The following is a 25,831-nucleotide window of genomic DNA, read 5'->3' on the forward strand; positions in this document are numbered from 1 at the left end:
CCTGTTGCAGCAACCTAATAAGCCATGAACCAAATGGAGAGATGGCTTTAAACCAGGAACGTCCTGGTAAGGCTTTGATGCAAAGGCTGAGGTGTAGGGTAAGATAATAACCCTGTTAACAGCTGAGAAAATACTACTCCTTAAATTAAGTTTCCTTCAGTTTCCATCAACATACATTATTGCATTTGCATAACAGCTTGCCCAAATTCAGTGCTTGCTACTTTGGCCACTTAGAATTTTATGGGAAAACAACAGTTAACCATAGTCTGTAAAAAAAAAACTCAACCTAGTTTTTAAAAAGTCTGAGGAGCTGCAGGTCTTTCAGAATCAGCTTGTAGCTACTGTACATTTAACATCCAAACCTGTTTCTATCATTTAAATCCACTTGTCAAGTGGACAAATCATGTGCTAGTCAAATCTCTTACCAGTGTTATTTTCTCTCTGCTTACTGAAACTCTCTTAGCCTAGGAGGAGGAACATGTGTTTTAAATGTGATCCAGACCTCCATAACGTGAGTGTAAATAAGATGCCAGCACCACATCCTCTGTCTTCCAGACATCCTTTCCACTTACCTTTCCAGACCCATTATGTTTAGTATTTATCGTCATAGAAATACACAAAATTAAATCATTAACACACAAACTGTGTACTGTAGTGGCCTGTAAAACCAAATATGCACAAAAAAATTTTCAATGTGAGACTTATCTAGACAAAAAAAGGAGTCAAAACTTTATTTTAAATTTTATTTTAAAGCACTAACCCCAAGCCTTTATATATAAACCAATAGCTTGTTCTAAATTGATGATGCAACACATTCAAACATTTAATAAAGTATTTTTACTTTTAAGGATTAGTTAAGACACATCTGCTTAAAGAGAAGGTGGTATACAGATAGAGTAGTAGTAAACATGTAATGGCCATTTAAATAATGGAGAGCAAACAAAGTGTTTATTAAAAATGTGTTTTTCACAATGCTGTGAAATATCTAAAAACAGGTGTCTGCAGGGAAATTTCCCTTTGCAGTTTATTTGGTAACAGTAAGAATAAACTAATAAAAAAAAACACTACACAATGTTTCCAGAGAATACCAGCTATTAAAGCGCTCTTCATCAGTGAGGCATGCTTTAATTAGCAGCGCAACCAGAACTGGTGCTTTTTCATTTGCTCAATTTACGCCATCTTTTCCACAATCATGTTAAACACATTTAAAAGAAAAGTCCGGTCAGATTCAGAATTCAAAATTCTGAAAGTACTTTAAATATGAAATTATGACATACTGTTCAAAAAATAAGTGTTTTAATTAAGAGCAATTTCAATTTGAATGTGCCTTACCGGAGACATTCATGTTTGTCAAAGAACACTACTGCCACCTACCGGTCGTCACGGTATGGTATCGGCTGTTGAGCAAGTCCCAGTGCTGTATCTGGTGTTATTTCACAACCCACTTTTAACTGAGTCATCTTGAAAACACTATTCTTAAAATGTTTGCTACATATTGAGTGTTTTTTTTTCTCTGGCTAGAGGTTTGATGGCAAATCCTCTTCAAGTTGGCAATCCAACCCGTCGATCATGAATCAGAAAGGTAAAATAATTAATTTTTTTTTTCAATTTTACCCAATGTATTACAACATCCAACTGCTGTGCACGTGGGCATTGTCAGTTTAACTATAGCTCTTGCCAATTTACATTTTGAAGTGCTCTCGAAATCTTGAATAATTGTTGTTGATTGCAGATGTGTCAAGTAGTTCCCATTGATTTGGCTTTTAAAGTGGGGAGAATTTGTTTTTCCTGATTACGGTAATGCTAAATTCATTAAATGACTGAACATATTAGTTTCAGGTATAGATAATGATCTATTGATTATTCCTTGCTGACCGGACTTTTCCTTTAAATCATATTTCCACAAATCTGAAAAACTACATTTATAAAGTGCTGATTCGAGAACAGATTACTCCTCCATAGTGTTGTTTGGTTATTTAGCTGAATAAACTTTCCCACCAAAATTCTAAACCCTTTTTTTTTTGTAAAAGAATCCGAACACAGCAGTAGGAAACAATGTATGTCGATAATGTTATCTACAGTAACAGGACAGATAATTGTGACATTATTTGAAGATTTAAGGCTTAAGGCCGTGAAAACAGAAAAGTAAAGAATGGATTGAGCAAGTCATAATATACGAAAAATATAAAAACAAGAACCCAACAGCTTATTTCAACAAATATAAAAAGACAAATTAATCATACCTTATGTTATTTTTACCTAATTAAGTCAACATTAGCATATTTTCAAATAGCTCTATTACTTCAAACAGCATAAGTAAAATATCTGAGAAAACTAATTATAAATATTGCTGATTCAAGTTTACCCCATTTGCTCTAATTCATAATAACATTTTTTTTGTTGCACCAAAATAGAAACCTGAGATAAAGTTGCTCTGCTTAGGTAGAATCTCTGATTTTGGACCTCCAGTTTTTGGCTCTTTCAAAGCCATTTCTTCCATTCTGGAAGTCCAAGATAGTCTGTTTGATCTCCTCTTCAGTGGTCATCACAAATGGACCTGAAGGCCAGACAACATACATTAATATACAAAAGCTTAAAGCTTTTGTCATAATTTCTTAAAAGCACAGAGCCACATATTTGTTTACTAGAAAGTAAAGGAATATAATATACCTTGTTGTACCACAGGCTCGTTGATCGGCTCTCCAGCAATCAGCACAAAATGAGAAATCTCAGAACCCTGTAGATAGATAAAGAAAAATATCTAATCTTTTTTGTATACCCGATTTTTGTATATATAATCTGTGACCTTCCAAGTGTAACTTTTAGGTGTGACAATGTTTGTAAGAAAGTAACTCGATGAAACACATCAAGGTCAAAGTAAAGTGCACCACAAAAACAAAAAGCCAAGAGATGAGGACTCTTGGATTTATGTTCTTTGGAAATAAAATAGTTGAGCAGAATAATGAAAGACATATTGTGTAAACCAAATACAGCCTTCCAGGAAAGGACTTCATAATAAAGTAAAAGCACGGAGGTGGAAGCATCATGGTGTGGGAACACTTTGCCACAGCCTTACCTGTTCAGGTCACCATCATAGAATCCAAAAAGACCTCTCCAAGTTTCATAGGGTGTTAGAATTTTAAACAGAAGGGGAACTTAACCCTGCATCATGACAGCAATAACCCTAACCCTGATGCAGTAGTACATCAGTCGGACAAATACACAATAAAGACAAAGGGAAACACTTTCTGCAACTGTTTGTCCTGATTCTAAATGACACCTAAAAAAACCTGTAGCCCATAACACACTTTTTCTGAAAAATTTACAATTTTTGACTTAAGTCCTTTCGACTATGTCTGTAGGGGGACAAAGTGTTTAATCTTTTAACTTTTATACCTTGTTTTCAAACCTGACACAATCACCATCTCCAAAAACCACGGTGTGATGGGGCTCCACCTGCTGCAGATCCTCCCCTGGGCCTGAAAAAGCAAAGAAAATGGATATTTAAACACAAATGCATTTCATATTTCATTTTCTCTCTAAGGAGAACCTTTACCACTCAATACACACATAACCTGCCATTTGTTTTGTCCACTATTCTACTATTGTTTGACACCTTTAGCTGAGTAAACTACCTTTCTCGGCACAGATTCAACAAATTGTGTGAAATTACTTAGTTTCAAGTAGACTCCACAGCATTTTAGTTGCCTTAGCTTTGTAATATAAGAGAGATTTGCAATCAGAGGAGCTGTTCTACAGAACATATCTCCTCACTATGAAGAAACCAAACACCAATCTCCCCGATAATCAGTCCCCAGTGGCTCCCAATATCGAAGGAAAGCAAGGATTGTTATGGAGAACCAGCCTTTGCTAATGTGCTGGGTCATAATAACAAGTGACTTATTTGCTGGTTTAGATTGACCTGCATCACAAAAGGGTAGTGGGAGGAACCGGCCATCACCAGTACTGGTTCAGTTTCTCACAAATGCACTCTCAGAAAATGAATTTTTGGAGCTGATTAATAAGTCTGGTATATCATTCCATGCCAGCCAAATGTGATGACCTCACCCATATGTTGCTTAGATATATAATATAATGTAGTTTATGATTTAATACAAACTGTATATACAAAAATTGCAAATTGAATTGAAAAGCCAATTTCCAAGGGTAATCAGAGCTATGACTGTCCTCATAAGGGCACCATCTGTGAATGAATTCTCCTTTAAGAAGAGATCGTTTTCCTTAAAGTCGTAGGGAAGCTGCTGTTCAAATGGTTGCATTTCCGAATTCTACCTAGTGGTGCTCGACTTCACACGAGTGAACAAAGTGAATGTGATTGTTCGTTTATCAAGGGGGCGGGATTGCTGTGGCGGAAGATTCGCAAGCAAGGTTGATTGTGGCCAGTTTGTCAGAAGCATCTTGCTTATCAGTTAGCAGCTTAGTGCTAGTAAGTTCCCAATGGGAAATTACATTGGGACCAAGTAGCATTTAGAAACGACACTGTCAAGGAACGCTATGGACAGCGGAAACATGCAAGAGAATAGGAGTTTTGTGTCGGAGGTCGTGGGTGAGTCTCCTTAGTCATACATTTTTATTTAGAGGAGGAAAGTGGGGATGAAGTTGTTGTGGAAGAGGACGCCAGGGCGGCAGAAGCTTGGTTTGGTGTAGAAGGCTTACAGCCGTACATGTTTGAACCCTTGCCTCACAACGCTGCCAGTTCTGTTAGCTGTCTGTTAGCACAGACGCCCATCGCCGTGAACACTGGGACGTAACTCAATGGTAAAGTCATAAAAAAAAAATGATTCTCATTTCTTATTTCAACCGTTGCATATTTTAGCTGCGACAAATGAATCAAGATGCTATGACTGGAAAAATTTGATTGACAGATGACCGTTGATATATGATTGGCCGAATTTAGGTGAACAAGCTGATGTATAACTAACTGGCCTGCATAAAATAAAAAACAGATTTTAAGACAGAATTTTTCTTAAATAGAGATTTTCTAACTTTTGGGACAATATGGTCTGATAAAGAGTAAATTTATATACATGTTAAAGCCAGAATGATTTGACATTTAAATATTGCTGTTGTGATGCACAAAAATTTCACAGAACACACAAAGCAGGCTGTGTGCTGGGTGATAGGTTGCTAATAGGACTATGAGGTGCACATTCTTGTGAATCATAATGACTTGTTATATATTAGAATAATGGAGCTCGATGCAGCACACAGAGAGCTCCTTTTAGTCCTGATACAAACAATGCAAAACAAAAACGCTGACATATTTTATTTTCAGCTGCTTTATGTCTACTGTCGGTTGTCTGTAACAAATATCCCTTAGGTGTGTTGACAATGTTTCTCTAAGACTGCCTGACAGCAATGTGGCGATTGTTATTTGGACAGCTGGTGGCTCCCTTCTGGGTGTTTATACTGATTGGCATATGTTTGAAGGTAACACGTGCGATGAAACATGTACGCACAGACTCTAACATCTGAAATTTTGTCTGTGTTGCAAATTTCAGTATTTCTCTCTTCCACAAACCTTTAGTATGAAAGCTGCACCGTATTGTATAGGAGGTCCCTGGTCACTTATTGGACCATAAGAGTTCAAAACATCGCCTAATTTATTGTAAAATCTTAGTAAGTAGTAATAAATATGAATCACTTTAAAACCAAAGACAGTACTATGAAAATGGTAACACATTGAGACTGACTGCTAGGAGAGATGGACAATAGCAACTTTCTTGGATATATTCATCAACGACAGATGGTTCTGATTTAGGCCAGACTACATGCAGAGTTAGAGACTTCTTTAGTCTCGGCATCCCCTCTTATCCTCTCATGTCATTAAAACATCTGGTTTTGATCGCATTTAGTCAAGTAATTCTTCAGTACAACAAAGGACGGTAATCAAACATAACAAGATGTTTTGAGAGAATATTAAAATTGGTTCAAACAAACCAGTAAAGCCTGGCTCTGGTGTCAGAAATGGTTTGTTCTCATGCAAAGGGAGTTTCCTGAATCTACCATGTCTGGCCAGTGAGAAGGACCAAGAATTTCTTCACCAGGTCAAGCAGTGAAATTATATAACAGAAGTTTGTCGGTACCACCTACATTATCAGACACGTCCTTACTTGTCAAAAATACCTAAAATCTTCTAATAGAAATATATTTTGAAATGGAGTTGCATATATAGAGCACAGCTGTGAGTTAAGAAAGCTGAAAAACTCACCAACATGAATAGTTCCAGAGAGGGTATAAATGAAAGAAGTCCATCCTGCCAAACAATGAAATGTCGTTTCAAGTTTAAAAATACAACATTTTATAATTTTATAAAAAGCACCGACCTTCTCTGGTTCTATTGCCTAAATCTTCAATTCTCAAAAATAAATTAAAGGTATTTTTTCTATCAAAATAATCACTACAGTCTGATGTAAATTGTGTTACAGCAGTGATATTAGGAAACAAAACATTTCCAATAATATGAAGCAACAGGAGAAAACAAGGACAAGACCTATCAGCTTCAAGGCAGCGGTTTGATGTTTTTAAGTAGGTTTGCTTCAGTGATTTTGTTACATCCAATGCATTTCTGGGTTTTACAGCAGTGCTTTTTATCACTATTCTCTTACCAGATGGGACTGGCTGCACATGTATGGCCCCAGTTTGCAGTTTGAAGTCCAAGTACAAGGTTGGTGTTCTTGTGTAGACCTTCGACTGTTAAAGGAGAGAAAAAAAAAAGGTACAGAATGAACTTCAACTTAAAGATACACATTCCTTATTTGGTATTTTTTATTATTATAATAGATCTACCTGGAATTGTATCTTCAACCTTCATGTTTATCATTTATAGCAGCCCGATAAAACCCTGGTAATTTAAGTAATGTTATAAATAAATATTTTTTTCCTGATAGTAGGGAAAACCAAGAAAGCAAAAGGCATGTGCATTATTTAATGGGTTAATACCATTATTCAAAGGTCTTTTTTAATTCTTTTTAAAATAAATTTTTACACTAAAATAAGATACTATTCCAATTTGCCTGACTACACAAATATATAGAATTTTTTGTTTATAAAGACAGTTTAATGACATTCAGACTAATATCAGAAAGAAATACTTAAAGAGACTGTTTAATTACCGTTTTTTTTTTTTTTTTAACTCAGTCGGATGTCAGCATATAAACAAAACTAATTATTGATGTACAGCGCAATGGAAACGCTTTTATTTCCTTTAATATTTAAAAGGAGTTGCTAAAAATCAATGAGAAAACTAGCAGGACCAAACTGACAAATTCTGTAAAATTGTTACTCCATTTTAAAATCACAAAATGTTTTAATCTTGTTTTTACCTTAACCCATAACAATATGAAGAAAGTAACAAAAACATGTCTAACAACATGAAGTAAGCTAAAAGCTCTTACTAAGCAGCAGATTGTTCATGTAAAAGGGAGTTTTTCCTCTCCACTGTCGCTATATGCAATCTCAGTGTGAGGGGTTGCAGTCATGTCAGTGACTCAATACAATCAGCTGGTTTTACTTAAATAGAAAACTTTGAACCAATCTAACTGCATGATCTGGTTAAAGTATCTCAAATTAAATGTAATTGAGTTGAATGGAATTGAATCATTCCCAATGAGAAAAAATTAAGAACAGGTGAAACTCAAAGACAAGCTCAAGCAAACCTCAATCAGTAGAGAAGAATTAACAAAAGTAAACAAAAAAAAGGAAAAAAGAAATTTGAAACAGATTAGCAGAGAAGCTTTCCAAAAGTGAAAAATCTTCTCTACGAATTCAACATGACATAAGAAAAACCAAGAACAGGATTTGAAGCACTAAAAAGCTGCATCTGAATTTATCAGATAGTAGCTTATAACTCCCATTCCTTCATCCGTCCTCGGATCAGCTGTAAGAACTTGAACTTTATCCTGATGGGACAGGTAGATTGCTGTGCCAAATCTGGACAGCTTCTAGCCTTCTTGATGTCATTACGCAACAAAAACACTCAGGGACAGTGTCAGTCAAGTCTCAAACTACAGTGCTTCAAAATATATATATAAATATTATATTAATGGAATGATTAGCTTTAGCTCTCCATTACACAACTCGTAGAATGTATTTTTAGTTATTTCCATAAGGTGGGCTGTGGTTATATATCATGTCCTACAAAGGATTGTGGGATTGCAAATAGCTACTTAGAGCCGCTAAGTAAGGAAGTAGTTGCCAGCACTTATCACACAGCATTTATCATGGCGTGTGCTGACACACCTCTACTTTGGCTAAAGAGTCTTTACCAAATTGATTAATTTAAATTTACCATGAGTATAAGGAAATATTTATTGCACTTTAAGACTTTCTCCTAGAATGTTTTAGTAATATGACACAAAACCCTCTTTGTCACAAGAAAATAAATTACTAGGCAAACTGAGCCAGTGTGTTGATTCCTTTAGTCTTGAGGTCAATTTATGGCCACATAATTCAAAACATAACTATTATACCCTCACTCTCAGTTATTTAATTGGCCTAGTTTGTCATTAGTTGAATTTTCTAAAGCAGACTTCTCCTCAGAATCCACTGATGTTCACACATCTAAGAAATCAACTATGTGGAAATGCCACAAAATGACAGTCATCATCCAGCATGCAAAAATAATCTGTTTCTCATTTCTAGCTTTCTATTCCCAAACATGCCTTCCAGACAATGCGGTCAACATGGTAAATAAAAGGTCCTATCCAGGAGCATAAGTACAATAAAGCTAAAGAGAATTCAAATTGCTGATGCAGCATTCTGATCTTTCTGATGATGAACATGTGTATAAAGATTCTCACACAAAGAAGCACACACCTTGGCTCCCAAGGCTTCTCCAGAAATCACAGCGACTGTAACTCCACCCTGGCTGGGTTTGGGGATCTCTGAGCTTTTAAGCTCCTGGTATGCTGGTTTAACCATCTTCTCTTGTTTTCGGAGGTTTACCCACAGCTGCAGTCCCACCACTGGCTCCTCTGACACAGGCATCTCAGCATGGACCACCCCCTGCCCCGCTGTCATCCACTGGCAGACAATGACACAATCATCATTTCAGTAAGAAAAGAAGAGACGCATACATTCCCTCTTAAGGATATCTATAAAGTTACAACTGTGATATCAAGCTTATTATGAAGCTGTTCTCAAGTTTAAAGGTAATAACAAGAAGAGAAAAGCATAGAGGAAACCAGCTCAAGCTTTTATTTTTCTTCCTTTACACTTTTAATCCTATTTTCATCTGTTAGTATGTAGTAGGGATACTCCGATGAGGATTTTTGACGGCAATCCCAATAGCGATCACCCAGAGGGCTGATCGCAGCCGATAATGATAACTATCCATCACATGGATTGGCTGTTTTTTGATTTAGGTATAAATGTAACAACTGTTATCTGGCTAAACTGAATCATAAAATGACCAAATTTGGACAAAAAAAAAAACACAAAAAAAAAAAACTTGCAGACTGCAGAAAGTATTTATTCAAATTTCCGTAAAAGTTTAAAAAACAATCCACTGGACTTGGTCTCCAAAGGTTTAAAGACGTTTCGCTTCCCCTCCAGGAAGCTTTCTCAATTCAAATGTCAAATGTCTGTTGAGAAAGCTTCCTGGAGGGGAAGCGAAAAGTCTTCAAGCCTTTGGAAACCAAGTCCAGTGGATTGTTTTTTAAACTTTTACGGAATGACTATGACCTGGATGACGGAGAATCTTCATCAGCATATTTATTCAAAAGGACGAATGAAAATCCTTCATCGATCTCCATCCATCTTTCACTGCTGGACCTAATCAACTGGTTTTCCTTATAAAGAAAACTTTGAATCAATCTGACTTTGTGATCTGGTTGAAATTTAAAATGCCCTTGAGATGACATGTGAATGTGAATTGGTGCTATACAAATAAACTGATTTAAACTGAATTGAACCTTTACCCGATTATTAAATAATTTTTGGGCTTATTTTTTCTTCCTAAACATCGTGTTCATGGAGGAGTGTAATTGTGCACTGCTTCATTCGTGCCTCGATATCTCATCACACTCCATCAAGTGCTTGTTTTTAGATGTCACATTGTATTTGCTTTATTGACCCAGTTTGATGCGCTTCACCTGCAGGGAATTTTTCCATTAATAGACTCAAACTTCACATTAATCTCAAACATAAGATTTACAAATTCAACCACTTAGGATTTGCAGCTGCACTGCACAATGAGAAGGAAAGAGGGAGAAACGCTGCACACCAGGTGATTGGTAACAAAAGATGGTGATCACAATTTTAAGAATATTAGCCAATTACTATCGATTGACACTACATTAATATTTAGTGTCTATTAAAAAAGTGAGCTAATCATGTGCAATGAAACACCAATTAAAAGCAGAAATACAGTTTGAAAAGACACATTGGCTGCATAGGTTTTTTTATTTTAAGGAAACAAATTCTCTCTGAATGGCTAATGTAAATATGCTTTGTTATAAGAATATTTCAAATCATTGATCAGATTCTTTATCTTGCCTGTGTAAATTTTCAGTCATCTGGGTCATGGCAACCACCAACTGGCTTAAATTAGAAGGCTACCAGACTTTCGCTTGGTTTTTGAGCACGTTTACACAACTATCCAGGAGTCTATGTAAATTCTATTGTCTTGCAACAGAATCGCTCACAGAGCATCACGATTCGTTTCAAAGCAGTCGGACAGACTGAACAAATTGAAGCTGAGTGAGCAGATGCATTAACAGCAGAGGGTGTATTCTTCTTTCTCTACCCATATTTTGAGAGACCCCAACAGCATGTCAGTTAAACTGCAAAAAATCTAAAGTTGCTTTAAATCAAGATATAAAAAAACTTTGACTTTAACATCTTTGACTTTAACATCTCAACATCATCATCTAGGTTTGTACTCCAACTTTCCTTTTATTTTTTCTTATCAATCATTTTATCACAATTTTTTCCAATCTTGTTTTAAAAAATTATTTTTAATCTCTTGAATCTGTCATGTTTATTAATTATTTAATCGTTTCATTGCAGTATATTATTCTTAATAATTATTTTCGTGTATAGCACTTTCTTGGAACTGTCTTATTACTGAAATGTGCTCTATAAATAAACTTGCCCAGTCGTGTTAATCTCACCGCTTTAAAAACAGTCTTGAGGGCATAATATCTAATTACTGTGATTTTTGCATGTTTATAAAGCGTATGTGTTGATATTAAGGCTCTTTATATGCAACATTAGCTTTTCTGCTAAGTTAGCTTCATTCACAATGATATCAGGGAAAGAAACTGTATCTAACATGGAAGATGCGGAAAATCTACTGATGGCAAAAAACTGTTTTAAAACAAAGCTTACTAGCTAGTTTTGGCAGACAGAGAAAACACATTTTTTGTTTTAAGCGTCTTTTTGTTGCCTTGAACAAGCTGCAGCATTATATTTACAAGTTAATCATGGATCATATTTGTCTCATTGTTGTCAGGCTTCCAGATCAATTTAGTACTTGTAAATCTCCAGGTTTCAGACGTCCAGAATGACCGCAGAAGTCCTCGTGGGCTGTGATTCCCTCTAAAACATAAGTGACCTGAAAAAACAAAAACAAAAAAGACACACTGTGAAAACAGAAACTAATACTGTGTCTGATTACAGAAAACGACACACACACATACACATAAATTAATAAAAATTTCGGCCAGGGCTCCCGCCAGGGCTTGGGGTGCCCCTGGGGCCTGTTCAGTCCGTCTGAACTCGGATCCCATGTCCGTTGGTTGTGCCGTCCTTTTAACATCTCTTTACAGGTTATGAGGCAGACTGAAGATGTTTTATTGTTACCTCCCTTTTATCTCCTCTTTCTTTCATCTTTTCTTCTTTTTTTCTGTTTTTCCTTTCCTGTTCTACTTACATTGCAGTGTCCATATAATCTGTAAAACTTCCTGCATAATTAAAATAAAGCTATTTATATGCATAAATCTAGCGGAACACTATGGCGATAGCTGTACTGCTCCACTTGTGAAAGTGAAATCTGTTGGGCTCTTTTTGGCATCAAGACAATTATTCTTATTGCCACATTGCCAGATAGGACACAGTTACAAATAACATAAAAAGAAGGAAAAAAAGAAACTAAGTGTCCAGATTCATCTGAAATGACTTAATTGATGACTGGCATTCTTGCACTTATGTCCCTCTGCTACCATTTGCTTTCTTGGTTTTCTTTTGAATCTAATGAAACAAAATACATTTGGTTGACATAAATAAAATTTTAGATCCAACAAGGATATTTACAACAATTCAAAAAACTTGGTCACTGAAGGACAATGCACCTCTCAAAACTGTGCCCATCTTCTGTAAAAATGAAATATAAAACTGGGATACATTTGCTGCAGATTTTAATTACTTCTGGGAATTGTTCCACTACAAAAAGTGCTTTGTCAGCACTAATACCTGTATTCATTCCATTCCTCTGCAGTGCTCTGATAGGCAGGGAAGAGAAATGCTGAAATGTTGTGGGCTCAAAGGTGAACATCTGTGTGAGGGAGGACAGTTCAAACCCCTGAGGTGAACCCTGTGTTATCCATCTCCACAGCTGTGTGATTTCAAAAGCTGTGTGGGGGTCAGCAAACATGCTTTCAGAAAGGCATGCTGAGAGTGAAGCCCAACCCTGTTCATGCACACAGGGAGACAGAGCTTATATCTGCTAAATCAAGAACAATAAGGGGGCTGTCTGGGATCCTAATGACATTGTTTGGGTTTGTAGATTTAATTCAAAGATGCAGCCATTAGTTATAAAATGTGAAAAGAGGACCGAAGGCAAAGAATTAAATTCGATGTGTTCTGAAAGCTTGTTAGTAGGACAACTCCTCTATTCACAGCTGACATATTGAAGCATTTGATTCAGTACTATGATGACTTCCATTAGGGTTATGGACAGTTCAGAAGGCCAGAACCTGTCTAACAGCTCTGTAATAATCAATTATTATTTTTCTTGAGTAACACTGAGGAAACAGGACAGCATACTGTTGCAGATGGTCGCCATCTAGTGTTAAAATAACAATCTCACCGTCTGCCGCTCAACTCAAGTTATCGTTTAGATTTAAAAAGGAAGCACACATATGCATATCTTTAGACTGTCATCCAAAATATGCTATTAAAAAATTCTTTGCAACAAAATGTAAACTAAGTGAATTAAAATAAATTTAATGTGATTTTTTTTTTGTCTAAATGTAAGGAAGAAAGCACCTGATGAAAAAGTCTGTAGTTATATTGTAAATTGGGATGGACTAATGGTTTTATAAAGACTGAACAGATGCGCTTGGCATTAAAAAATTATCCAGTACATTTTTATTTTTTTTTTTTAAAGATAATATATTATCCTTAACGATACAGGAAATAGTGAATGCTGTTATTATTTACAATTATTATTATCAATGATAACGCAACAGACTAGCGATTTGTCCAGGGTGGACCCCACCTCTCGCCCATAGACTGCCTGAGATAGAAACCAGCCCCACCACAGCCCTGACACAATAAGATATTGTATTAACTAGATCAACTCGATTACATTTAAATAACCAAATTACAAAAAACCCAGATGGTAAAAGTTTTATAAACCTTTTGATGTGTTCTGTTCGCTTACCGTCTCAAATCCTCTGTGAGGATGGTCTGGAAAACCTGCAGGCTTGCTCACTTTGAACTCATCCAACATCAGGAAAGGGTCCAAGTTCCTCAGCTGAAAAGGAAAATACACAAGGACTAATAAAAAGTATTCTCATATCTAATGTGTTTACTTATTCAAAGGTCTCAGGGAGTTGGTGTATTTTGCTTGAGGAGCTTACTTCTTTCCTACCGATGCTCCTACGGACCCGAGCACCCACTCCCTCTGCTTGTTCCACACTAAGCACCGTCTTCACCACCTTCTTTACATTCATTTCGTCTGTGTAGGATTCCACGAGGCACTGCAGTACATACAGTACGATTTACCACTCTTTATAAAAGAGATTAACTTCAATTAAAAAGACAAAAAAATAGATGTTTTTCAATTAGAGATCACTCTCTTTTGTTTTTGGGGAAAACTTGGTGTGTAACTTGAATCGTCCTTCGTTAAATTTAGGGGACATTTGGGCAAAATCTAATTTGAAGGTGAATAAAAACAGGTCAATTGTGATGTAGTGCCAATAACCCCCAACTGGAAAATATGAGTCACTCAGACATCTGAGCTTTGCTTCCTTATAAAACTACTTAAAAGAGAAGTTCAGTGCCAAGAAAAAGGTCAAGAATTTGCAGTAAAAACTGAAGAGGAGAAGTGGAACAAGTGTCGGAGGCTACCTCATATCAGTTCTGATAATACGAACTTTAAACATGAGTAGGATTCACCTATTGATATTCTAAAGAACCTGACTATTTATGGTTAGCAATACAAGTTAGTAAGAATTCATACACTGATAAACTGATGAAGGTTGTATAGCAGTCTACTCTGAGGGTGAAAGATTTTTTTTGTATCATTAAGGCCTAAGAAATGATTGATTCTATATTAGATGTTAAAGTTAGAGTTGTTCATTTTTTGTTGTTAATAAAAGTGGAACCATTAAATTTAAACAACGGAGCAAAGGCTATCAAAAATACATGTTTGTGCCATTTTTGCAACATATTTCTGCTTGTAAATAAAATAAAACTTAGATTTATTTTGTCATTTTGTATACAAGAGTGTAAACAAAAAGAAATTTCGTTTAGAACAGCTCTAGACAATTTCATATTTAAAAGTGCAGCCTTGAAAACAGTGTTAAATACAAAGAAATAGTAATATATACAAGGAAAAAAATCAAAATTGTGTTGCACATGTTTATAAATGTTTGTTGTTTTGTAGGACATTTATAAAAGGGGAAACATGTCCTTCAAGTTTGGAAAACAACAAATGAAATATATATTTTGTGTGGCAGGAGGAAAAGCTGGAGGTAGTGAAGATTTGAAGGGAGAGATGAGGGAAATGATCAGGGCTACATCTGCTAGCCTTCTGATTTCATATTCAAATAAATAGAGACGTAAGATTAATCAAACCCAGCACAGATCGAATAGGCATACAAACAGTGGATTAACCAATGTTACTTCAAACCGTGTTCAGCTGACTTTGTCCCCCAACTGCTAGGTCCACTTTCAAACAAACTTGTCTTTTTTTTAGTTTTACAGCAGAGAAACGTAAATTATCACGTCGTACACGTCGTCACTTCCCCATTTGCGGCCAAGCGTTTCCTGAATCTGTGGTTCTTGTTTTTTTGGACACCTTATTTACACCTGCTGCCACCACAGTCACGTTCACAAAGGTTTCATTTATCATCAACAGAACAATAAAGATTCACAGTTCTGGTTCTCTGTTGTCTGAATTTTCAACGTCAGCAGCGAAATAAAACCAAGTCACCTGCTTATATTTTTACACACTCACCTGCACGAAAATAAAACTGTCCGTTTTTGTGGGTAACTGATGCCTAAAAACATACAAATACACATAAATGTTCAACTGGTTAAATATGAATCCTCTTGGATTAAAAGGCGGAAGTGGAATGGGGGCGGGGCTTAACACGTACTCCTAAACATAGATATCCATAATAAAGGCCTTTATTATGGATATCTATGCTCCTAATAGCTACGGGAGAGGATTAGGGCCAGGAAAAAATATAAAAAGTTAACTGATTTTTAGTTGTTGTTTTTTTTCAGTATAATATGAGAAAACAGTTTAACCTCTTAATTCTGATTTTTTTTTTTCCTCAGAATTCTGACTTTTTTCTCAGAAGTCTGACTTTTTTTCAGAAGTCTGCCTTTAATCTCAGAATTCTGACTCTAATCTCAGAATTCTGACTTTAACCTCAGAATTCTGACTTTAATCCCAGAATTCTGACTTTAATCTCAGAACGCTGACTTTTTTCTCAGAAGTCATCCTTTTTTCTCAGAACGCTGACTTTAATCTCAGAACTCTTACCTTAATCTCAGAAGTCTGCATTTTTTTTCTGAGAAGTCTGCATTTTTTCCCAGAATGCTGACTTTAATCTCAGAACTCTTACTTTAACCCCAGAATTCTGACTTTTTTCTCAGAATTCTGGCTGAATTCTGACAGCTAACAAAAATGTTAGTACAAGCTGTAGCCAGACTAGCTCTCTTGTTTTGATCACCTTCTGCTTTTCCATTACTAAAACAGCATCACCGGGGACCCCTCTGGTATGTAAAAAGTCACCTAATTCCACAATTTTCCACCAATGTGTCACTGGCCCTCCCAAACAACTTACAGTGAAGCTGAGTGCTCCCACATCTCTTCCTTCATGGTGCCCATCTACATTAACTTCCAAAATTCTGAGATTAAAGTCAGAATTCTAACTTTTTCCCATATTAAAATAAATAAATAATATATAATAAAATAATATTTAAAAATCAGTAAACTTTTTTTTTTTTTCCATTGGCCCTAATCCTCTTCCGTAAATAGCTGAGTTTGTAAATAAGGATATTTTGATGATAATATTGGGATAATATTATTTGTAAGAAATATATTAAAATACTACTTCTGCTATTCTTAATAATAATGTCTACATAACAGAAATGACTTTTTATTATTTCTGCCTTTTAAAAAGTCTTGTCTATACTATGGAAGCAAATCGTTACCATATTTAAAATGAAAAAGCATTTTCAGAAATGCTTTTTCATTTTAAGAATGTGGCTGCAATGTTTGACTCATAAATGAAATTATTAATCAATAATCCTGTTTGCATTTTCATTTTCTTCTTTAACACCGCTCATCCTTTTACTTAATTAAAATGAAAAAGAAAAAGACATTTGAGATTTATTTTCAAAATGTACCCCAGCAAATGCAAACCAAAATTCTATTTGAAATGTAAATTTTGAAAATTTGAAAATGAAAAAGCATTTCCAGAAATGCCTTTTCATTTTCAAATGTTACATTTCAAATATATTTCAAGTACATTTTGAAAAATAAATCCCAAATGATTTTTTTCTTTTTCATTTTAATTAAGTAAAAGGATGAGCAGTCTTGAAGAAGAAAATTTAAATGCAAATATGACGATTGATTACTAATTTAATTTATAAGCCAAATAATGCAGCCACATTCTTAAAATGAAAAAGCATTTCTGGAAATGCTTTTTTATTTTTAAATTTTACATTTCAAATTGAATTTTGGTATGTATTTGCTGGGGTACATTTCGAAAAATAAATCTCAAATGTCTTTTTCTTTTTCATTTTAATTAAGTAAAAGGATGAGCGGTGTTAAAGAAGAAAATGAAAATGCAAACAGGATTATTGATTGATAATTTCATTTATGAGTCAAACAATGCAGCCACAGTCTTACAGTACAATAAAAAAGCATTTCTAAAAAAATGCTTTTTAATTTTAAATATGGTAACGATTGGCTTCCATACTATACCAGCTTTTAGAATTAATTAAGTGTAATAATAAGTGTAAAAAACAAAAGATCTGATTTTTTTTCATCATGATTTGCTATACAAGAAAACAAAACTAGAATGTTAGCAAAAAATCAGATAGTTGTGAAATATTTAAACCTACATGTGTAATGTTTCTTTTTATTCAACCAAACTGCACTTCAAAATGAAAAAAAAAAACAATATTTGTTCAATCTTTATTTTCTTTCATTCACACAAAAACACAATAAAAGGTTTTAGCAAACAGCTGGTATATAATACCCACTTTGTTTTTTAAATAACAGTTGAAATGGTGTTTACTCACCTTTGATTCAGCATTGATATGTTAACCAGTTGTATGGGTAATCATCATTATTTCAATCGTGATTTCAACTTTTCTATTTCATTGATTAAACTTAAAAAATGTAAACAAAATTCAACACAACTACTTTATATTGACTCCAGAGGGGCTTTGTGTCAAAATGCCAGCTGGTAACAGTAAAACAATAGAAAAATAAAGAATAAATAAAATGCAGAACATCCACAAGAAAATCGAAATAAAACACAAAAAACAAAACAAAACAAAAAATCCTAAAATTCAAAACATCACAATACTGGAAAACAACTTAATAACACAATCAAAGGGGCCTTTTTTTACTTTTTCAATTTTATGACGTTCATGATGTCCTCCTCTGAATCATGCCCCTCATAATCATGTTATAGAATACCAATTGATTACTATATGTTACAGATGAAGCTTATATTTCAATGACATCTGAAAGTTAAAAGGGGAAAATCAAAGCCAAAAAAGTCCTTCCATCTGCTTGATATATTCTTCAATTCTGGATTTGACTTGTCCTATTTGAGGATCCTGTTCTCTGTTTTGCTTCTGGTAATGCACAATGTCCTTGGCAATTCTCATGCTTGCAGCCTGTCCTCCAGCTAGATTTACAGCATGAGGTCCAATCTGTGTAGAAATATGGAAAACAGAAGAAGACTGGACCTTATTTTTTTGGAACCATGATTTCTCCAGTGAGGCATTCAAAATGAAGCCTACCTGAAGAGCAGTGTACTGTCCCATCAGGTAGAGTGGGCATCCTTCCATCCACTGTAAGCTTTCTAATATACAAGGCCAACCATCAACCACCTTCAAGGTTGACAAGACGGATATAAGTGAAAATACTTCAAGATAGCACAACAGTAAGTTGAAACACAACACAAACAAAAAAAGGACAAATCTAGCTTTTTGATGGATTTACCTAACCTACCTGTATCGGGAATTTCTTCATTACATCAGAAAGAAGTGGGTCCTGTTTCACATCAAGTTTGCAGCCAGTTGCGAGCCAGATCCTATCTCCAGTCCATTGGTCCCCAGAGCTGAGGGACAGATTCCAGGTTTGGGACCTGTAACACCAGCTGGCCTCGTTCACCTGTACAGTTAACCAGTTGATCCACAAATAAACCAATAGAAACTAACTGGTAAAATCAACAAATTGCTCAGCTTGTTTTTCTTATCTAACCACCGTTGTGTTCTAAAAATATTGTATACAGTTGTTAACATAAACACGAGGATTTTTCTGAGCCAACCCAAAATAGCATTTTCTGCTTCGCAGTGTAATCCCTGCAGGGAAAGAACATGTCCTGTAATAACTGTTACTAACAGTCTTTGAGTTATACAGACTTAAAATAAAACCTTAGCTCAAATTTATTGTCACACCTGCTCCCCTGCTGTGACCCACACACCTGGGATTCATCACTCTAATCAGCAGTTGCAGCCATTGAAGGACGGATCCTCCACCTGCACAAGGCCAGATTGTTGTCTGCATCCAGTGGTAACACATTCAGGCCATTTGCTAAAACAGACCAGGTCTGGCAAGATCTAACCTACTTGTTTTCTTTTATATTTTTATCCAGTTATTCTGCCTGCCTGAACTTCTTCCCAACCTTGGATTCCCTGGCTTTGACCCTCTGCTTTTCTGACCAAGATTACCTGGATTGCCCTAAATAAACACACCAAGCTTTGCCAACAGCTCAGTCCTAGTGTCTATCTGTGGCTGAAACATGACAGTTATGCTGTTTTACAGTAATAGTTTTATTCAAAGCGCCTACAGGCAGGCATTCACATGTTGCATTACCTGGCAGAATGTCTTCAGCTCCACCTGTCCACTCTCTATGGATGGCTGAAGGTGGATGTATGCCTCTGGGGTGATGGCGCCTCCTTTCCTTGCCTGGCGTATCATAGCCAGACGTTTGTGAAGGCTGCGTTCATTATAGAACTGCCGTAGGTAGGCCTGGCCATCCATCTTTATGCCATGCTCCACATGAGAGTAACGGCCTACCAGACTCTCCACGTCACCGACATCAAATTGTTTCAGCTAAGGGAGAAAGGTTAAACAAGGCTATGTTTGGAAAACAAATATGCCCCTGCAGTGTTGTTTTTATTGTTTGATCCACATGCTGTTTTACATAGTCACTAGACCTGCAGGTGTTTTCTCATGACCCATGTCACATGGCTGGCCCCTTGCTGCAGGGCAATTGAGACGACATGAGCGCTGGTCAGACCTCCACCAACTACCATTACTCTCTGCCCTGCCTCACATACTACATGTAACAGACACACATATGTATACAGTGCTCATGAAGGACTTCGGGGTCTGTGGGTCCATGTTAGATTGAGGATAAAGTCTGAGTGTTTCAAGGCATAACAATGGGCTTAGATGAATTATTTTTAACATAAAAATGTATCACCTACTGGTCATAATCATAATTTGAAGGTGAAATCTTCCTTACCTTGATTGGCCGAAGTCTCCTCCTGCTTCTGAATTTCTGTTTCCAGGTGTCTTTGCTTAGAGTTTGGCAGGTTGTGCATAAGATGAACTGTGTGTTGCAGTCGTCCCTCAGGGTAACTCTCTCCAATGTTTTCAACCCATTCAGGGATGTTGGACATTTGAGAACGAGTTGGACCTGTTGCCAAAACAACCTGCCGGGCTTTTAAGGTTCTTCCATCCTGAAGTTCGACGCAAAAATGTTGGATTTTCTGTCTTGATTCACCATTCACCTTTTCAGTCTCTCTGACAGTCATACTTGGGGCTTTCTGGTCTCCTTCCACTCCTTTTGTGTCCCCGGTTACAGGAATGATTTTTTCCACCGTTCCCTTCACCATTATTTTGTCTAATTTGTATCTCCTTACCTGCATGTTACAAAAAAATACATGTAGCTAGTTATTAGTTAGTCTTGGAATCCCTTAATATGTCAGATCTTGATGTCTGAAGTTCAGAGAATAAAGAATAAAACATGTTTGAAAAGATCATTTCTTGCATTGCTTATTTACCTCAAATCTAATAGTATTGCAACATATCATGCAGTGAAATTTTATCAGCGAGAGTGGTGGTTAGGCAGAAAAAAGAGAAGAGGCATTATTTATGAAAGAAATCTTTTTGACCTGCTCTTTAAAAAAATCCACAATGAGTTTAGTTCCTGGTAAACTGAAGGAAGAACTCTTTTTTAGCGTTGAGGGGATATTCAGACGTCTCTTCTCCTTTTTGCCGAGCCGCATATCATTGAAGAACGCATTTTCATCCAGAATGTGAACATGATCTGGAAGGCTGTGAAGCTCTGCTGAGCGATTGTTCTTGAGAACAAACTCCTGAAGAGCATTCTGACAGAAATAAATAAATACTTTATTTGAACATGTAGTGCTAATTTAAGTGTTTACTTATTTTTCCTTAGGGGAAGTTATGGTCATACCTTATTGAAAGGGTCTGTGTGCACCAGTGTGTGTGAGCGAAGGTGAGGGATGTTCAGAGCTGTAAACTGGCTTTCCCACAGAGCTGCCCATTCTCCATAGGTATCTACCACCAGGATGCTAAGTGGGGGGTAAACAGTGCTTTCTGGCAATGTTGGCCTTGTGGTTTGCTCCATAGTGGTCTGTCCTGCAGAGGTTAATAACGATAGGGTTAGTGTTAGGGTTTGAATCAAAGTTTTTGAGTTATTGAAATTGTTTTTCTCTAAGACCAAACAATCCTAAGCAAGGTTTTGCAAAAGGGCATGTTTTATAAACTGACCTACAGATTTTAACCAATCTAAATTGAGTAAAAGTACAATTTGAATAGACTTCATTTAGCTATGTATCAGAAGCATTTTTGTCATGCAATTTTGCCTTACAAATGGCCTTAAGTCCTTGGTCTCTGCTACAATAGAGCACTTTTGGGAGGTGGGGTATATTTCGTGTGCTTGTTGAAATGTTGAAAACTGCGGTTAACAAACACTAGGCTAAATATTATAAGACAGTTGAACAGTGGCAAAAATGAGCCACCAAAATCTTTACTTGGTTCTGGTTGCATGGAAAAAAAACAGCATGGCACTCTCAAAATAAGCAACATCGTCTTTGGGCGACGATCACCTTGCAGAACCAGAACCATGCTAAGCAACATTTTGAAGAGAAACTACACCAGTAACAAAGTATTGTTTAACATTACAGAACCAGAAATATTATATAACTACAAAGTGAGAAACATATGGCAATTGCTGGAACTCTCATGTAAGACAATAAAATCTATTTGTTATTTCTTTCCCCTTTTATTTATTTATTTAAAAAATGTTTGGTCTTGGTGGAGGCTTTACTAAGCCTCAATGGTTTGGATATTAGCCTTTTTAATATCAGAAAGTTTAGCTTAGGACCTTAGACTAAAAAACATGTTTGTCATGGTGCAAAGGACATTTTAGGTTTTTCTTTTTTTTTTTTGTTTCTTGTTATGTGTTGGATTCTGTTTTAGTTTTATTAATTCTTTACCCCATTTCCTTCCTTATTCCAGACCTGTTTTTGGTTCATTTTTTTTAAATGTTATTCCTTTTTTTGTGTCTGGTTTACTTTCAAAATTGTTTTTTGTAATACTTTTGTAATAGTATTACAATTTTATGTCTGTTTTAGTTAATACTATCTTGTTATCTTTTGATTTTGAAATTTCCTGGTTTCTGTAATACAGTTGTTGCTCCTATAAAACTCAGCACGTTGTTCACAACTGTTTTGTTACTTCCCGTTTCTTTTCATTTTATGTAAATAGTGATACAATATTCTTTATATAACAACATTCTTACCTTGTGTTTTTTTTTCTTAATTCAGTTCCTGGTACTTCTGAACTTCTCCCAATGAGAGACAACACAAGCTATCTTTATTCTATTTCTATTTATTTTATACTTTAAGTATAGAGTTACTATTAAAGGGATTTTTGTTTTATCTAACTCATGACTTCCTGTTTGCTATTGGGCACTTATTTGGTGAATTTCTGGAATTTTACGACAAGTCAAATAAACTTCTGTTATTCTGAGGAAGGCTAAGGTTCATATAGCTTGGTTACTCCATGAGATTTAATGAGAGAATTGTTCTTCTTGAGGGTTGAAGATTTTACAGCCAGGTTCTATAAGGAACCAGTTAAAATATAAACATTTACAGATGACTTGACTTATTTTACAATATAAAATATCTGTCAAGAGCATACAGTACATTGTTTTATATCTGTGAAGTTAGCTGAAGCAAAGACTCTCCTTTTTATTTTTAAAGGTGTAATATCGATCTTGACAAGGGAATAGTTCAGAAGGCATTCTTATCAGCGGGGCCAAGACCGATTTATGAAAAAACAGGTGTTAAAGGAGAAGTCCGGTCATATTCACAATTTAAACTTCTGATAGTCCTCTGAATATAAAATTAATCCACACTGCTCAATAAATGATAAGTGTTTTAATTAAGAGTAATTTTCATTTGAATGTGCTTTACCAGAGACGTCCATGTTTGTCAAAGGACACTACTGCCACCTACTGGTCTGTGACGTCACTGTGTGGTATTGGCTGTTGATGAAGTCCCAATGCTGTATCTGGTGTTTGTCACAAGGCACTACTATCCAAATCCTCATGAAAACATTCGTCTTCGAAATATTGGCTACATATTACTGTATATGTTTTTTTCTCTGGCCAGAAGTTGGATGGCAAATCCTCCATCCTCAAGTTGGGAATCACCTTGGAAAGGTGAAATAACTAATTCTTTTTTTTATTTTTATCTGATGTATTGGAACATCCAACTGTGATGCATGTTGCCATTGTCAGTTTAAGCATAGCTCTCAAGAATTTCAATGGTGAAGTCCTCTCAAAATCTTAAATAATTGTTGTTGATTGCAGATGTGTCTAGTAGTCTCCATTGATTTTCTTGTAAAGCTAGGCTTACCGCACTGTGACGTCACTGCCGGAAGATGTGAGGAGTGAGTTGTTGCTATATAAGGGCAAAAATGGCCGTTACCAGCCTTAGTGATAGAAAATTATTGTTTTTATTTTTTTACTGATTAACGCTAAATTTATTAAATCACCGCAAACATATTAGTTTTAGGTATAGATAATGAACCATTGATCATTCCTTGCTGACCAGACTTCTCCTTTAAGCATAGGGATGTTTCATAATGTTCCTGGGGAAGGATACTAATTAATTAATGGGTATTTTCAGGAATATTTATTTTTTCCATGTTAAACACCATAATTGTATGTAACCGCATATGGCCAAGTTAATTGAAATTTCTATATAGCTGTTTCTATTTCTTTCTGTCCCACCCTTCCCTTGCCTAAGCAATACTAGATGTGGTAGATAAACTAATATTTAAAACACTTCTCACCAAATTAAGTTAATAAACGCCATTTAAAACAAGCAACAAAATAAAAGGCAGTTGTCATTGTGGCTGCAATCTTTTTCCTTTAAATTATATGCAGGGGAATTAAGGTTTATTTTCTGTAACATTTTCTATAATAACAAGGTTTACATGTTTGTTTGATGGCCAAATGTCTTTGGAGCTTACAGAAGAGGATTACATTTTCTTAAAGGTAATTAATATCTATTCATCTAATTGATTATGTTGTACCTGCTGCTGTCCTTCTCTTCCTCCTTTTTTTGTAGGGTTTGGGCTTGAATTTTTCAAAGTTTGAGAGAATGGGGGTGGAGGTGAGAGAGTCATCTTCACCATCAGAGTCTTGATCAGGGTCAGGGCTGTAGAGCAAGCTCGCCAGGGTCAAGGCATGAGGGCCACCGCCTATTATTAACACATCTAGCATGACTGTCTGCAACCAAGACAGAAACAACAGAACAGGGTAATATGGCCCCTTACAGTATACTCCTAAAAACCTAAGAAGAGGAAAAATTTAAATCTTGTTTATGACCTGAGTCACAGAAATACCCAAGATAAAGCCGATTCAGCTAAAGGTGTTTCATTCTTATTATTGTGTGAAATCTCAGATAGAAAATATAAAGTCTAGATAAAGAATCAAAGTAAGTTATTTTTCATCCTATAACAATTTCCAGTGGATATCTTAATCACATTGATCACATTTCAGCATAAGACAGAAAATTCTTTATGCTGTGAAATAACATGCAGAATCTCTCTGTGTTACATTCCAGTACCTGATAGACATGCCACTTTTCATCTGCTGGGAAAAAAAAAAAAATCAGAGCTTCTTCAAAACAGGCATAAAGCAGCGGACGGTGGTGGACTTGCAGTACTGAAGCGTGTGTCCCTCATGTAACTCAATCTCCTCCCTTTTGGACTTCCCTGGCTCAGCGGGGAAATCCCAATTTAACTTCTCTGTATGTGTATGCTTGTGTATATATAGTAACACATGCAACTTCTCCAGTATCAAACCAACAAAACATTTTGGAAACATGCGCTGCTTAATTAATCACCTTCACATACTCTCATTACTAGCTTCACTTTGACTCGAGTCACTTTTTATCCCCTACATTTTAATCAACAAATAAGGTAAAAAGAATCAAGAACGTCACACATCCAGTGATCTAAAGCTCTTAATGATGCAAGTTTCCTGTATTACAAAAATGTAGGGTTTCCTTTGCCCCGTTCATGCTTGGTGCATGCAACCCTTACTTTCATTACTGCACTGATAGGTTGCTCCAAAATGAATCTGTGACTATAAAGCTTCCAATCACATGGAGATGCATTTACTAAATAGGCAAATAAAACCCTATTTAAAGCAATGATCAAATGTACATAATACTTTTAAATAGGAAATTAGACTATGAGGAAATGAATGGGTAGGAGAAAGAGACTGAATAGTGATCAGTTAACACAGAAAAAACTCATTAAAAGAAGTTAAAAAAAAAAAGACTGTCAAAGTAACTGAGTTATGTAAAGATGTGAAAGTTTCTTGTTAGAGAAATTCTATTACAGACTAAATTTTTTTATTTTTACCTCAACTCACTCTTCCATCTCATTGCAAATATGTTTTCTAGAGCTTAACACTATTACTAGTACCGCAAATTATAAGCACGGTATTTGGAATTCCTCTATGTCAGACTCTTAAACCTTTTTATTAATTTGTCTCATTTACTCTTTAAAATTAAATCTTGCTTAAAATTCTTCTATATTTAATTATTTCAA

General features: G+C 35.7%; 2 protein-coding genes across 7 annotated transcripts; both read right to left on the minus strand.

Annotated features, from left to right (window-relative positions):
* Nucleotides 1-794: 794 nt before the first annotated feature.
* pir (pirin) lies at nt 795-15,540 on the minus strand. Of its 2 annotated transcripts, none has more exons than XM_015371228.1 (10): nt 15,428-15,505; nt 13,827-13,975; nt 13,628-13,720; nt 11,498-11,578; nt 8,839-9,045; nt 6,630-6,714; nt 6,233-6,277; nt 3,397-3,479; nt 2,671-2,737; nt 795-2,557 (listed from the first exon to the last, which is right to left on the minus strand). In XM_015371228.1, exons 2-10 carry the CDS (start codon nt 13,917-13,919, stop codon nt 2,439-2,441), a joined length of 873 nt encoding a protein of 290 aa, XP_015226714.1. In that variant the 5' UTR covers nt 13,920-13,975; nt 15,428-15,505; the 3' UTR covers nt 795-2,438. The 2 variants fall into 2 exon arrangements, with proteins under 2 accessions (XP_015226714.1, XP_015226713.1); XM_015371227.1 differs by having other exon boundaries at nt 796-2,557; nt 13,827-13,946; nt 15,428-15,540.
* A 2,080-nt stretch (nt 15,541-17,620) lies between these two features.
* On the minus strand, nt 17,621-24,968 carry LOC107082513. 5 transcript variants are annotated; one of them, XM_015371235.1, is made up of 11 exons: nt 24,841-24,961; nt 24,305-24,500; nt 21,153-21,337; nt 20,848-21,063; nt 20,464-20,595; nt 20,196-20,385; nt 19,885-20,006; nt 19,541-19,780; nt 18,674-18,835; nt 18,463-18,552; nt 17,621-18,372 (listed from the first exon to the last, which is right to left on the minus strand). In XM_015371235.1, the coding sequence occupies exons 2-11, from the start codon at nt 24,492-24,494 to the stop codon at nt 18,202-18,204; spliced, it is 1,698 nt and encodes a 565-aa protein (XP_015226721.1). In that variant the 5' UTR covers nt 24,495-24,500; nt 24,841-24,961; the 3' UTR covers nt 17,621-18,201. The 5 variants fall into 5 exon arrangements, with proteins under 5 accessions (XP_015226721.1, XP_015226720.1, XP_015226722.1 ...); XM_015371234.1 differs by having other exon boundaries at nt 20,196-20,595; XM_015371236.1 differs by having other exon boundaries at nt 20,196-20,595; nt 24,305-24,472; nt 24,841-24,944.
* Nucleotides 24,969-25,831: the final 863 nt, after the last annotated feature.

The sequence above is a fragment of the Cyprinodon variegatus genome, unplaced genomic scaffold (assembly GCF_000732505.1).
Source record: "Cyprinodon variegatus isolate N-32 unplaced genomic scaffold, C_variegatus-1.0 Scaffold55, whole genome shotgun sequence".
Lineage (NCBI taxonomy): Eukaryota > Metazoa > Chordata > Actinopteri > Cyprinodontiformes > Cyprinodontidae > Cyprinodon > Cyprinodon variegatus.